We start from the raw sequence: 16,808 nt of genomic DNA, 5'->3' as shown, positions 1-16,808 counted from the left end.
AGATAATACAGTAAACTGTGAACTGAATAATTATAGTCAGGGCCATGCAAATCTGGTTGAAGAATCATAAACCAGTGTTGATTAAAAATTCTGTATCTTCTTGGAAAGAAAGTGCTAAAAGAATGCCAACTGGCCTTTGTTTTTGATCATGACTGTTAAAAATTTTTTATCAGTGATATGGATTATGACATAGAAAGCATGTAATTTTGTAAATGACAAAGCAGCTGGGAAAGATGGCTAATAGGTAATAGAATTAAGAATCAAATCCACCTTAGGCTGTGACACTGGCTAAAAGCAACAAGGTTAAATATAACATTTAAATTGCAGTTTTCCTAAAAGCTCAGTATATATAAGGATAGAAAAACAAGATCAAGCTTGGAAATTTCAGCCAACAAAGCTATGACCTTTCTGCTTGTTAAACTAATACAATTTTATGCTGCATGGTAGTGATTGAAGAATTAAATATTCTCCTACTGTTCACTAATCTAATTCCATCTAGAGAACAGCAAGGGATTAACCAGTATGCATATTAACTATGGTTAAGAAGCAGCAGGGGAAAAGGACCTGTTCATGTCTCTAGAAACGAATGTTCCAATTTCCCAATTCAACAATCTGAATGCCATCTCTAAGAGTTAGCAGATTTCCAATAGGGGCTTAAGTAAAGACAGCAAAAACTTTAGGATTATGATACTGTGACAAAATCACCAGTGGCTTCTATCTCCAGCCACCATCTCCAAAACCAGAAAATGAGGCTGGGACTAGGTTAGGCAAATTTATAGAACTGTTTCAATGCCCCCAAATTTAAATGGCATGGAATCAAAAGAACTTTTCACTGAATTCCTGATATTCTACATCTTTTTTTTTTTTTCGTGACCGGCACTCAGCCAGTGAGTGCACTGGCCAGTCCTATATAGGATCCGAACCGGCGGCGGGAGCGTCACTGCACTCCCAGTGCCACACTCTTCCCAGTGCGCCACAGGCTCGGCCCTACTCTACATCTTTTTCAAGTTGACTTACACCACATCAATTTACAACATCCAACACTTAGCAAGATACAAAAACTTTTACGCTGTAAGAATAATGTTAAAGACAAAGATTTAAGTGAAAAACTGACTGCTTTTAAAATGAGTTATTAGTTACAATGGGATGATATTCAGCCATAAAAATGAATGAAGTTCTGATACATGTTACAACATGGATGAACCTTGAAAACATTATGTTAAGTGAAATAAGCCAGACATAAAAGGACAAATATAGTATAATTCCACTTACATGAAATATTTAGAGTAGGCAAATTTATAAAAGCCAAACATAGCTAGAGATTATCACGGACTAAAGTACAGTAAAGGGGGAACATTATTACTGCTTAATGAGTACAGAGTTTCTGTTTGGGATGATGAAAAAGTTTTAGAAAAAGATGTTGTTAATGGCTAAATAACATTGTGAGTGTAATTAGAGCCACTGAACTGAACACTTAAAAATGGTTAAGTGGCAAATTTCATGTTGTTTATATTTTACCACAATAAAAAAAATTTTAAACATAGTGAAATGTAGGGAGTCAGATTAAGAATACTCAGATAATAAATACTAGTACAATAAACACTTGGGTAGAAAGTATGTTTATTTTTTAATTAGAAACAATCTTACTGAGGAATAAAGGATTATTTTAACATGGCTGGCAAACCTTGAGTCATATAATGCTAAATAATGTTTTTAAGTTCTCAAAAAACGTACATACCAGGCATAAAAAAGTTTATTACAAGTTTATTAGAAGACAGAGGCAAGGTATTTTAGAATGTAGTGATTGTTATGTATAAATGCATATCATGAATTGTTTAAATTGATAAGACTCTAGTAACACAAACTGTAATGAAGTGGTAACCTAATTAGAACGTGGATTACCACTTTATAGCTAGATTTTAAATTTCTAGGGTACATCAAAGAGCATGCTTTCAATAAAGAATAATGCAGGTACTTAAACTTCATGCTAATTTCAAATCTAACTGAAGAAGTGTCAAGAGAAATCACATAAGCCTTATATACAGAACCAAATAAATAAAGCTCACTTGTACAGAGATTATTTTAAAAGATCTGGTATTTTGGTGTGGTTTTGGAGAAAAAGCAGATATTGGAAGCAAGTTACTTAACAGCTCTGAGCCTCAGTTTTGTCATCTGTAAAATGGGAGTGATGATACTAAATGGCATTTATGAGGATTAAATGTAGTAACATCTACAGAATTCATAGCCTAGCAGCTACTACATGGCAGGTGCTAAATAAATACAAGTTTCTATCCAACCATGAAGAAATTTTTCCCTTTTCCAGTTCAATAAGAATGAATTTTCTTCATATCCTTATAAGCTAAACATAGCTAATGTTGAATACAATATCTTACTTTATAATTTAAAAAATTGTATACCATTACCCTAAGCAAAATCAAGTTCATGCTATAGACTAGGCTAAGGGACCTCAGACACATCAAGCCCAAGCCGCTTTTCTGGGCCAGTTTCCTCAACTATATCTAAAGAAAGACCCTTCTGAATATGTATATTATTCTATTTGCATATGTTTAAAAACATGTAGAACAGTATAGTGCTCACAAATTAGGAACCCTGTGTCTGGATACTTACTACTTAGGTTCAAATCTAAGCTCTACTACTAGTTGTGTGACTTTGGGCAAGTTATTTAATCTCCCTGTTCCTCAACTTCATCATCTGCAAAATGGAGCTGCTGAGAGGTTTACAAAGTTAATATAGAAGAAGCACCTGGAAGAGTACCTGGTACATTGTAAGCACTATATAACTGTTAAGAATTACAAGGGTACTTCAAAAAGTTCATGGAAAGATTTATTATCTTTAATTCTATTTTCCCACAAACTTTCTGAACTACTCTAAAATTGTTATTATATAAAACAATACTATATATTCCTCAGGGATTAATAAGTATCTAGCAAAAATATAATAATATAGAAGGCAATGATAAAAATCAAGATAGTGATTCCTGGTGATGGTGGCGTTATTAGAGACTGGTACATATGAGGCTTCAATTGTATTTGCAATATTTCATTTCTTAAGCAGCAAGGCAGTACCAGGGAACATTTTTCCCTGTGTATTTTTATGTCTGAAATATTTCATTAAAAAAAAAAAGATTTTCCAAAATATAGCTATTTATGATAACTTCAACACAGCTCTTTCACTTTAGATTAACTTAGACAACTGATATTGTTTTCACTATACATCTAGTGTAGTATAATAAGAACACATCAAGTACTTGCTTCTGTGTTGCCTTTTCCAAAGCACAGGCTCCAATGAATAGGTTATGTGTATTAAATACAACCAAAAAATAATGTAAATATGTCTTTATTAAAACATACTTAAGAGCAATACCTGGAAGGATAAATAACTAGACATAATGATGCACTCAAATATCATTTCCTAAAAAGATTTTCTTCTTATTTCTCATTAACAACAGATAAGATACATCTAGTGGCCAATGTGGTGAATCTAGGTCTCTGAAACTGCTTGCTGCTGGGTATTTAGCAACTTTTAACATTTGATTGCACAGCCAATATCAAAAGCCTAACCATGTAAAATCGAGCTATTAGAAAAGGCAGTCAAATAGCTTTTGATATTTCAAGTTTCAGTGAATAATCACAAAAGTCACTAAGCATCATTGGCTCATCCTGCAGTCCTAGTTTGAAAAGCACAGGTGGAAATGAGTATAATGTTGGGTGGTGGTGGTTGTTTTTAGTTTGAAAAAGCACCAATAACTAGATAATAGATACAAAGAATTATAACAGCAAAGAGAATAAACTTTTCACACCCATCTTCTTGGTCTCTCATAAAGCATGAGCTTCAGAAAGAGATGCTTTTCTAATAATTTTCTAAGTTCAAAATTACATATCTACTAAATGGGACTTTCTAACACTACTCAAGGAACAGCAATATGGGTTCTTTTTGCAGCTTTACTGAGGTTTAATTAATAAATTAAAATTATATATAAGGTATACGATTTGATGTTTAAATATATGTATACATTATGACATGACTGCCACAATCAAGCTAATTAATATATCTATCACCTCATGATTATCTTTGTGTGTTGTGTAGGTAAGAACACTTAAGAACTACTATCTTAGCAAATTTCAAGAATACATCATTATTAACTATAGTTACTATGCTGTCTAGATGAAATCTTGTATAACTAAAATGTTTAAATAAAAAATTAAGAACATCTGTTCACTGCCTAGAAAAGAATCCTAACATGTAATAATAATAAAAAAAAAAAAAAGAAAGCATACATGTGTTTTGTTTTAAAAAAAAGGACAGTGTTTCTGCAAGCCCTTTCATTGGCTATTAGAACAGGTTAAGATTTTTAAACTTAGCCAGGTTACATTCGGAGCCTGTAATTTAGGCAATCATCGTTTCATGATATATTTGATGACTCCTACTTGTATATTATGATGAGAACCAGATTTCTTAACAGCAAAATATTTACAAGGTTCAACTTAAAGCATAGTGTGCTTATTAAAGGGAGGAGTAGAAATCTGCACACAACACTTGGTCTGGTCTTGCCGGTTATGTTTCAAGGGAGGTGTAGCAAGACAGAGGTATGCAAATGGCAAAGAACTGGTTACATGAATATGGTACTTAATTTGTTGAATCACTTTTCTGGAAAGAAAAAATTTAGTCAATAATTTCTATACCTAAGCCTATTAAATACCATCATGCTAGAGATGTTTTCCAATTTTTTCTGAGTGTACCCTTTGCTTTGGAAAGGAAAAAAAAAGCATTTTCTTAGTTTCTTAGTTTTCAAATACAAAAGTATAAGGTGCCACATGGTACATTTCTCTGGCCCTCTTGAGGGTCAGTGGTACCTTGCACAGTGACTCACTTGAATCCTGACCTATCATGTGAGTTCACTCATCTATCCAAGTATGTGGCCTCATGGAACTACCTAGAAAATTGAAAAACTGATTACAGAGCAAAATCAACTGGAACCTAACCCAAAGGCAGTCATTAAAATAACTCACAAGTCATTCTAGTTATTAAGAAACAAAGAAAATCATTCCCAACTTATAAGTAAACTATGTATCTACAGTTTGTTAAAATGACGGTTTAGAACACATAATGCATTTAACCATTAGATTTCCCCTGGCTAACCCGCAAAATTCTACTTAAATTATAACATGGTTAAAATACTGAGTAATTCATCTGTATTATGAACTAAATAAGCTTGGCAGTTAGGCTGCGAATGCAGTCATCATTTACAGAACATTGTTTCCAGGAGGAAACATCTGTACTATGTAGTGAAAGGTAATAAAAAGACAACATAAATATATGCCTCTGTACATCTCCCTTTCCTTTTCTGGTCCTTTCCAGTCCCCACTGCTGAGATTACTAGACAGAAAAGAGTAAGCTAAAGAAACAGAGTAAACAACTAGAGTCGATGCAGGGGACATTATCAGGTCCTTACATCCCTAAATCACATTCCCAGAACTTGAACCACTATTTCTCCAAGGATCAAGCAGGCTAGAAACATGTTTGGCTACCCTTTGTTCATTCCTTCCTCTTATTTGCAGGAATCCAATTCCAGTCAAGAAAGAACGAGTCAACCGGGCATAGAGCACACTTTTTACACAAATATACATTGGCTACTGGCAGCAATACACCTGGAAAGAAGTCAACAATGAAACCTGGGAATGTCCATGAGATGCTGTCATATGCAGATGATGCTTGGGGCTACCTTTAAAGGGATATGGATTCCAAAATGCTATTTTGAAGAATGATAAGTTTGTGCCAAGACGTTCTTTTCTTGTTTCTTCAGTAACCAAAGGTTAACACTTAACATAAATAGCATACTTGGAATATCATCAAGCATGAAAAACACTGCACTGACCCAATCATACAATAATTCAAAAAGTAAATTCCCTAGAGTTAGATACTGCAAACTCCCAGGTAACTAACTACTTTAGAAACCTAAGGAAACCTTAAGAAAAAAAAAAAGAGTAAATATACCGATTCAAATTGTAAGATGCATCTTAACTCTGATAGAATACATCAAAAACTGATAAGATCCTTCCTTCTGGAAAGAAAATTTAGTAGCTGGGGGACTGTGGGATTGTCTTTTTAAATTGTGAACCATAAGAACACAAAATCTGTTAAAAATTATAGAAGGACAGTAAGAGAAAGAAAGGAAAAAGATACATATTTTTCAATTGCCCTCACAAGCCACATTATACTGACAGAGACCTAACTCGGACAAAGGCTGAAATCACAATCACCATACAAGACAGTTTTCCGTCTCACCAAATAAGACAATGCTATGCATCTCATACAAAAGTAAAAAAAATCAATATGGGCCGACCCCGTGGCTTGCTAGGGAGAGTGTGGCGCTGGGAGAGCAGTGGCGCTCCCGCCAGGTTCGGATTCTATATGGGGATGGCCGGTGCACTCACTGGCTGAGCGCGGTGAGGACGACACCAAGCCAAGGGTTCCGATCCCCTTACCGGTCACAAAAAAAAAAAAAAAAAAAAAAAAATTCAATATGGCAAATCAATTACAGGCATGCAATTACAGGTGAGTTTTCAGTGAAACACTGTGTTTAACAGCTCTAGAACCAAACAGACCCCAATTTAAATCCCAGCTCTTCTACTTAGTGGTAATACAGCCTTGGATAAATTATATAACTTCAGCTTGCTCATCTAGAAAATGGGATTAATAATAGCACATATACCTCACATGGTGTGGTGACAATTAAATGAGATAATTTACATTAAATGTTTAGCACAGTACAGGTACATGGCAAATAACTCCATAAATGTCAGTTATCATCATCATCAGTGGAGGCAACAAAGAACAGTAGCAAATATGGACTTGGATACTTGTAACTTGAATCCTGGTTCTCCTCATTAGCTTTGGATAAGTAACCTTACGGTCAGGTTACTTCCTTTACCTGTGCGCCCTTACTCTACATCATCCTCATCTCATTAATACCTCTCAAGATTTGAAGGGAGGTTATTTTCTTAGGTTTTCAGAAGTCCTTTGAGATAAAGAAAGATTAGATCTATTAGTAATTCATTCCTATTTCTTAAATGTAAAAGTTGTAGTAAGCAAGATTCTTCAAAGTACTACCTTCACAGTCAAAAACTGCCTCACCTAGACAAGGAATAAGCAAACTGAACTATGAACTATGTTTATTAACTTGACCTCCCCTTTCAAACTAACAGACAGGCATGCTCAGAGAAAAATCTTCCTAAACTCATGCCAGGCTCATGCCCTTACCTACAACCACTTTAGTAACTTATATTGACCTAGACACTATACCACTCAGCTGTTAAGTAAATACAATATAACTCTATGAGAAGTGGAAAAATCAAAGCCTAACTCAACAACTTGTATGAGAGAATAATAAACACTGTGTCAACAATTGAATTTTATTTTATTAAATCGCAAGGACAACTAGAATACTCATTACAAAACAAGAGAGGACTGGTTATAAATATCTTCAATATCAGTATTAGAACAAGTAATTCTTCCTCACAAATTTTCAGAGAGTAATCTGTTAAAAATCTCAAGCTGATATTTAAACAAGCTACCAAGAATACGTAGTTACATAAACCTATTTCCAGTAGTCAAAGAAGTGTTTCCCTAATTAAATAAATAAAAATATTTTCAGATAGAGTAAAAAGTAATAAACCTGGCATTTTAGAACATGTACATTGACTACCAGAATTCCACAGATGCATGCCACATGCAGGTTCCAGGAGTTAGGACCTGGAGATCTTTGGGGGGCCATTATTTAGCCTAGTATACCCTCCAATCAGAGTAGCTATGGTGCCAAGAAGGTGGAACAAATTCACATTGTTTTTTCCCTCTTTCTGTCCTCCAACCACCTATTGCTTGGCTCTGGATACAGGCACAGTATTGTGGGAAGTGTGTGGCATAGCAGGCTAACTAAAGCCCCACCTCTCTAACTGGAGGACTGAAAATGGGAGCTCCTCAGGGAAAGGAAAAGTAAGATGGATATTGAGAGGAGGAAGGAGCTCTGAAAAGTTGTTTTTTGAATTCCTGGGTTTATCTCCTAGCTGCACATGCATGGATATGACCCTAAACAGCATACCAAAGTCTGAGAACTAAAATTCAGGATAGACTGCTGCCCAGGTCCTAGACTGGCCACTGAGTGGCACTCACGTGGCATAGACCCAAATAGCACTGCAAAGAGAAAACTTTGACATTGGAACTACAACCAACAGAAGACTGGTGAGAACTTACTTATACCTTAAGATCATCATTAACAATGATCTTATAAAATAAATATATCAACATCTCCGTAGAAGTTAAGCAAGACTCAGAACCTCATAACCATATTACAAAAGTCTAGAAATATAATCCCAAATTACTCAGCATATAAAGAACAAGGAAATTTTTGATTCGATTAGGAAAAGACAATCAACAGGTACCAACAATTAAGTTACACAAATATTGGATTTATAAGATGAAGATTTTAGAACAACTATTATAAAAATGCCCCCCCAAAATGAAGGTGACACACTTGAAATAAATGAAAAGATGGAAAATCTCAGCATAGGAATAGAAGATATAAAAGAGCAAATGGAAATTTTACCATAAAAAATAACCAAAATTTAAAAAAAAGAAAAAAAAAAAAAAACTACCTAAAGCTACTAATTAGAAATCTGGGAAAACAAGCTCCTTTTTTAATAGTGACAACTCCTCGTTAATCCTAAGGAACTCAACGCTAATTACTTTTGTCAGATGGCTTTCTTCACAGCCCTGGCAATACTAACTGAAAAATAAATTGTTTCAATATTACCATAACTTTAGTAACCCCTTTTCAATAAAGTGCCCATAGTTGTCACTTAATGAGTGTTGTGTAAAGTTAATGTATCAAAGTATCAAAGCCGGAGTTCCAGTCGAGATGGCGGAAAAGACGGTCCTCAGCATCACTCTCTCCCACAAATCAACCAATTTACAACTATAAAAATGTAACAACAGCCAAGATGGGGCTGCTGGAGCTCAGGGGAAGAGGAAGAGAGACCTACAGAGTGCATGAAGGGGGAGAAGCCACAGTGAGAGAAAGAAAAAACTGCTTGGAGTGTTTTGGGCCGCAGCCGCTTTAAGGCTAGAACTGCTGAGCACATGGAGCAGGAGCCGGCAGAAGCCGCAGCTGTTTGGAGGTGGCAGGGGATAAGAGGGCCTTGATGGCCCCCAGGACAGCAAGACCACTAACAGGATTCCTGTGGACCCACGTAGGAGCGAGGAGCCAGAACAGCTGAAAAAGGGGAGCCATTCAGAGGCCAGTGAGTCATTGCAAGGGAATGGTACAGGGCCTGTCCCATGGGAGGTGTTTGGAGCATGGGCAGTGGGTGAGATGGGCCCACCGGGAGAACACTGGGACACAGCAAGGACAGCTGATCCACCCCCCAATCAGCGCAGGAGTCTGGTTGGGAATGCAAAATTGCACGGGGTGCAGTATGATGAAAAGATTCAGGCCCAGATCAGAGTTTCTACACAACCCAGGTGCACCAGGTCTCTGGAGAACTGGAAGTACTATAAGGTCAACCATTAAACCCTGAGCTGCACAAAAAGTCTTTCCTAGGTAAACAGCAGCAGAGCAGCAATTTAGCTTAACAACACAGCTCAAGTACTGGTTCCCACCGGAGGTTCCCGTTTTAGAAGTAAGCAAACAATAAAAAAATTGGTTGCGGCTCAGGCACACTGCCAGCGCCTCGGGACCCGCCAGGGGACCTGAGGCATAGAGCCAGGACTGGACCCCCCCCACACCATCCAGGCACACCGCCAGCACCTTGGGGCCCCACCTGGGGACCCAGGATATGGAGCTGGGGACCAGACCACCCCCACAACCAGGCACACCACCAGCACAAAGAAGCATGCCAAAAACATCACCTCCATGTGGGTGGCCCACCACAGCCACCACAGTAACCACAGCTGCCACAAAAGTGGCTAGACGTCACAACCACCATGCAGATTGTCCGCCAGCCACTGGAGTGCATTGACACAAGGAGAGTCACCAGCAGAAACCAAAGAAAAGTAGAAGATGTCTCTCTCCACAAAGCCCATTCCAGAGTGACAGAAGAAGCATCTGCTCTATGATAATATCGGGGGACCTGAACACACCTTTCAGCATTGGACAGATCATCTAGGCAACAAATCAACAGAGTAACCATTACTCTTTCAGAGGGAGAGAAGAAATCTAGGGTTATCAGAGGTGGGAGGGGGGAGGGAGAGCAGGACAGGGAGAGATTGGACAACGGGCATAAAGAATAAGTACAATTTGTAACAATATAGATATTAGTAATATTGATTTGATCAACATAAGTCAATATTGAATCCCAAAAATATGAATAATCAATTATAATTCAATTAAAAAAAAGTGTCAAAGCATACATCCTTATGAGACAGAGAAAAAAATTAAGTAAAATGTAGTTACAAATGTAGGTACAAAACAGGTATCAGAAAGACAAACAACCCAATTAAAAAATGGGCAACAACCAGAATGGATGTGTTTATAGGTGTACATATATGCACATATGTAGACTGTCATCCAAAGAGATGGGTTATATATTCTGAGTTTTTCTCAGCACCATAAATATACTGGGTCTGACAGTTTTGACTTTAAGAAAGGAACTGAGGGGAGAAAAACTGAAGTTATATACTATTTGAATTTGGAAGCATTTTGTATTAATTAGTATGAACTTAGTTTAAGTCCCTTCCTGTAACTGGAAACTTACATTATCATACTAAATTGCTAGTTAGGTCCTAAAATGGAAAATTCTAAATTCCAAGTTTTTATGTTACTAGCACTAAAGACAAAAAAATTTAAAGAAAATACAAAAATAAATTCATACTGAAACAGAGAGCCCAGTAAAGAGAATTAGAAAAATGCTAGCCCTGTCATAAATCTGAAATGACAAGAAAGTATACAATTCTACACAATGCATGTAAGAGACAATGCAACATGTATCTCACACCCCCCATACAAAAAAAAAAAAACCCACGAAGACAACAACAAATGCAATCCCTATACTACCTAAACAACAAGGTTCAAAAGAGAAACTGTGTTAATTAAAAATGACTAATTAAGGTTCTATATACTATACCAAACTTAAAATTCCTATCACAGGGCTGGTGGGTTAGCTCAGTTGGTTAGAACATGGTGTTGAACACCAAGGTCAAGGGTTCAGATTCTGGCACCAGCCAGCTGCCAAAAAAAATAATAATAAAATTCCTATCATAATTTTTATTGTTTTATAAATTTTATTCTTATTTCATATTTAGAATGACGTAATACATATCTACGTACATAACTACAAAATAGTAAAATTTTTATTTTTAGAAAGGGAATATTTGTATCAACTAAGCAGTTTTTATCTCTACCTGAACATTTTAGTAGAGTTTAAGTAAGAATTTAAATAAGTTCCAATAAACTAGTGTTTCACTTGTAACATTTAATTTTATAGTATTAACTAGGTTTTACTATATGAAAATATTTTCTTTAACATAAAACTCATAAAACATACTCAGAACATAAAAATTTTATGTCAGAGAGATGAAGTTTGTAAGAATGAGAAGCCAACCATACAAACGGCCCCATGATTATAATCAGTGGCTATTAAAGCTCAAAAGTACAAAAGAAGCAGAATTGCATCTCTGTAGTACTCCCATTTGGGCTCTAAGGACACAGCCATATTGACATATAAAACAAAACCTGTTTACGTACTCAGCAAGAAAAATAACTGTGGAAAATTAAATCTGTTAAGTCCAGGAGGCCCCTCAAGAATTTAAGCTAGCAGATAACTACCTTAAAGGAAAAATCTAGAACACAGAGATTACCTCAGCAACTTTTGGAGGCACTCCATCGCCAAGTACTTCCCTGATGAAACAGTGCTGGCCCATGTAATATGAGAGTCCACAGGTCCTCTTGAAGGCATCTTTCAGTCGTTTCAGCTCTACATCTGTAACTGCAATTTAGAAATAGAAGACAGGTAAGAAAACAAGTGAGAACAAAAGTATCTTAAAATCTTTTCAAGCCAGTTCCTAAGAAAATCGGCAAATATTACTTCTCTTTCAGGTAAGTAAAACAAACCCAATGATATTTAGTCATAATTCTAATATTTTCAAATCTAATCTAGAAAATAAGTACAAAAATTCCTGACCCACTAGTTTCAAAAGACAAAAGTTTAAAACATGCATACAAATTTTAGGCTGTGGCAAGGAATAAGTAACAAATGTTTCAAATTAGCAGGTAAGCTCAATGGCATTGGATTCTGGCATTAAAGTTTTCAGCAGCAATACATTCATTTCTTTTGTGATAACAATTATATCATTTGTACTTCTTGAACACATATCTATCTAAGTACTAGATAGTCCTCAAGGTTAGCTTAGATTTTGTCATCATTTAGAAAGAAAATAATTTATAATAGATGATACTAACAACCTAAAATATCAAAACCAAAAAATTTCAGAGTCATTACTTCATTTTCGGCCCTGACGTCTTTTTCCAATGTATAGAACCACCTCTGTCTGCAAGGACAGAGACATAAATACCCTTTAATATTACGGGGTTGATACAACAATCATGATGAGGCACAGAAATGGTTCCTTTGACCCATGCTGAAGGACACAGAAAAGGCTTCTGGACAGAGAGGAGGATTACATTAAATTTTAAAGGCTAAACCAAGCAAAAGGAACAAGTGCATATGACTCAGAGGTAATAGTTTATTTCAAAGTACAATGATGTATAGATATGTATCATATATTACTAGAGCAAAATAAGCAAGGCAGATAGTAGTAAATGATAAACCTAGCGAGGTAGCAAGACTAAGTCACAGAGACTCTTCTGTCATAATAAATAAGAAGGGGATACAGTCAGATACAATTCAAATATAAACTCCAGGCAGATAGAAAACAAGACAGTGGGATAAAATTCAGATAGCTTACTCTACCAATAGCATAGAAAAGAAAACTGGAAGCAAAAAGCAGATTGCTACTACAAGAACAAAGGATCTAAATCTGGGAAATATTTAGAAAGAAGTCAGTAGAACTTGAAGCTTGACTGAGAACAGAAGAGGCAGTCTAGAATAATAACCAGGTTTCTATCATGGGAAACTTGAAGGATGATGTTATCATGTAGACAGAAAAAGTAACAAAAGAGTAAATAAGGAAGAAAAGATAATAAACTCTGTTAAGGACATATTGAATATGGGAGATGTTGGGAGATACACTGAATTTATAGAATTATGGGTGTAAAGCTTAGAAGAGGTTTGATGGGTGTCATCTGTATATAGGTGATAATTAAAACCAAGAATAAGACATACAATGAGACATACAAAACTGGAAGGAACCAATGTTTACCATGTCTAAAGAAGAAGGAAATAAAGAGTAAAATAAAGAAAATAAAGAGAAAGAAAGCTGATAAAGAATAGTTAGAAGGACAGAGGAGAAACAGAAGAATGTAGTCTCCAAAGGCCAGGAAGAAGGGGCTGATCAATAGATTCAAGTAAGGCAGACAGGACCAGCCAGATAAAGACTGAAGACTATCTGGCAGATAGCTAATCATTCATTCAATAGACGTTTGTGGTAAGCAGGAAGGGATCATGGTTCAACAACATGTAGGGCAAAGATAAAACAGTAAGAATTAATACTTGAATAAATAGCTAGAGAAAAGTGTGAATATTAGGTGCTTAACTCATTAAAAATTGGACACAATATTAACCCCTCCAATACACTAATTTGATTTTTATTCTTTTTAGAATGTGAAAGTAAAAAACTAGCTCATCTCATAAATTACACTAATGCTGTACCAGCCAGCTGCCAAAAAAAGAAAGAAAGAAAAATTACAGTAATGGAGAAGATAACGTCAGCTACTAGAATATCTATTTCTTCAAGATGCCTAATTTTCATTAATGGCTTAACTGACAAACTAGGTTGCTCACAGTCTAGCAGAGGAGGAAAAAAATTCAATATTAGCATATAATACAGTAATATCCTACACAGTTGGTTACAGATTTGAAGGACTATTTGATAATATGTTTTTTTAAAAATAGGAATCTGTTAACTAATGAATATATTCATTTATAATGGAGGAAAATGTACATATAAGTAAGGTTTAAAGCAACCAATGTCCATCAACAGAGGACAAGTTGAACAAGTTACTGTACATACTCAAAATAGAATATATCGGACACTAAATTGTTGCCACAGATCGATATTTACTAAACATAAACAGCATTTTTATTTATTCAAAAATGATGAACATTTAGTACATAAATGTACATAAAATGTTATTATACAAGTGAAAAATTTTTAAATAAAATCTTAAGCAAGACAGAATAGAATCAAGCCTAGTAAGTTTTTAAAGAAAGTGTAATATTAATATAGTTATTTCAGTATTAGAAAGAGAAAGCTATTTCAGCAAAAAAAGAAAAACTGAACACATTTTTTATCTCCTCCCTCCCTCTCTGTTTCTCCCCCCACTCTCTACCTCACTAAAATTACAGTGAGAATAAAAAAAGGATGTTTAAAAAAGACAAATTCATATGGACAAAGAGATTAGGAGAAGAGAACTGAGGACCTAGGAGACAGTAAAATTTTTCTGATGAATATTAAGCATCTGGAGGAGTGGTGACTGACCTAAGCAAACCAAAGAAAACTGAAACCTAAGCACCAGCAGTTGAGAAATAGAAATAAGCAGCAAACTAATTTACCCTGTCCATAGTCCAAAAAGGCTCAGGTTGTTTTTTGTTTTGTTTTGTTTTCTGGTGGCTGGCTGCTACGGGGATCCAAACCCTTGACCTTGGTATTATAACACCGAGCTCTAACCAACTGAGCTAACCAGCCAGGCCTAAAGGCTTAAGTACTGATGGTATCAATTACCGCAAAAGGTAGTGGGTTAAAAGGCAGAGCCAAAAACGAGAGAAACTGGGTTGAAAGTCTATGAGAAGTGGTTAGATCTCTGGGCCCCTTGCAGCACAGGACAGAGTAAGGCATCAATCTACCAGCTACCCACACCACCACCACTTTCACACCAACCTTTTAGATATAGATATATATCAAGAGACCAGAAATACATTCTCTGGAGAAACTGAGACAGAAAGGCTCTGTACGTAGGAACACCAGATAGCTGAGAGCTAAAGATGGAATAATGAAGAGCTGTATGAAAACGGGTGAATATTAAGTGAACATTTACATCTGGCTTCCTTCCCTGGCCCTACTCGCACATATATATCACCTCAGCAGAATAAATGAGGCTTCTCTGAAGTGAGTAAATGATCCTTGAACAAAGACCTACTGCTACTGACATGGGGTGTGGGAAGGTTCTCTATTCTTCCTATAGAAATGGTTGGGTTCCCAAATAATTACCCAACAGGAAAATCCACAAGTCAAAAAAGTGATACATTCAAACACACAAACTTTCCAATCAACCTTTTGATGTGCCACTCAAAAATAAATGGGCATGGGTCTGCTTGGTTAGCTCACTTGGGAGAACATAGTACTGATAACACCAAGGTCAAGGGTTCAGATCTCAAAAAAGGACAGTTTGGCAATTCTTACGAAATTAAACATACATTCATCCTATGGCCCAGAAATCCCATTCTCTGTTATTTACCTGAGAGAAATTAAATAACTTTATTAATAAGAGCCATAAAAAAACTGGAACCAATAACCCTTTTGTCCATGAACAGGTGAATGAAAAATTGTGGTGTATTTACAAAATGGGATAATACTCAGCAATAAATATTAAGAAACTACTGACTCATACAACAAAAATGAACCTTAAGAACTATACTGAACAAAAGAAGACAGACACAAAAACTACCTAACTGCATTATACACTCTGATTTCATTATATGAGAGTCTTAAGCAGGCAAAACTAGCTATGGTGACAGAGATCAGTGGTTGATAGGTAGTGTAATGAGGGGTGGGTGAGTGAGACTACAGAGAACAAAGACTGCAAAGAAGGAGGAGTGAACTCTTCTGAGGTGATAAAAATATTATATATATTTGACTGGAGTGGTAGTTACCCAAGTGGGTACCCTTTGTCAAAACTGCTAAGGGCAGCCCCCCACTGACAGACAGCAGGATTTGGGGGCACTGAGGCATGGGTGGCCCACCAGTCCACAGACACTGCCACCATGCAGGTGGTCCGCCACAGCCACCACTGCCTCAAGGATGGCCTGCCACCACTGCCACTGCAATAATGAATTAGCAGAAAAAGAAACCAAGAAAGCAAGCCCATTTATAATAGTCACCAAAAAAATAAAATACCTAGGAATAAATTTAACCAAGGAGATGAAAGATCTCTACAAGGAGTACTAATCACTGCTGAAAGAAATTAAAGAGGACACAAAAAGATGGAAAGACATTCCATGCTCTTGGACTGGAAGAATTAACATTGAGAAAATGTCCATACTACCCAAAGCAACCTACAGATTCAATGGAATCCCCATTAAAATACTAATGACATTCTTTACAGAAACAGAAAAAACAACCCTAACATTAACATGAAACAAAAAAGACCCTGAATAGCCAAAGCAATTCTGAGCAAAAATAAATAATAATAAAGCCAGAGGCATTACGCTACCTGACTTCACATTATACTACAAAGCTATAGTAACCAAAACAGCACGGTACTGGCAAAAAAACAGACAATCAGAACAATGGAACAGAATAGGGAGCCCAGAAATTAACCCACATACTTAGAGCCAACTGATCTTTGACAAAGGCACCAAGAACATACACTGGGGAAAAGACTGCCTCTTCAATAAATG

The 16,808-nt window shown here is 36.1% G+C and overlaps 1 protein-coding gene across 2 annotated transcripts in view; it reads right to left on the bottom strand.

Moving 5' to 3' along the window:
- USP32 (ubiquitin specific peptidase 32) overlaps positions 1-16,808 on the bottom strand; it is a 181,976-nt gene that overhangs the window by 115,206 nt on the left and 49,962 nt on the right. For both annotated transcript variants that reach the window (XM_063109752.1, XM_063109753.1), the window contains exon 2: positions 11,872-11,999. In XM_063109752.1, coding sequence (XP_062965822.1) covers positions 11,872-11,999 — 128 coding nt within the window. The remainder of the gene's footprint in view (positions 1-11,871; positions 12,000-16,808) is intronic.

Source organism: Cynocephalus volans, chromosome 10, assembly GCF_027409185.1.
Source record: "Cynocephalus volans isolate mCynVol1 chromosome 10, mCynVol1.pri, whole genome shotgun sequence".
In the NCBI taxonomy this organism is placed as follows: domain Eukaryota; kingdom Metazoa; phylum Chordata; class Mammalia; order Dermoptera; family Cynocephalidae; genus Cynocephalus; species Cynocephalus volans.
This window is presented reverse-complemented; position numbering and strand designations above follow the sequence as displayed.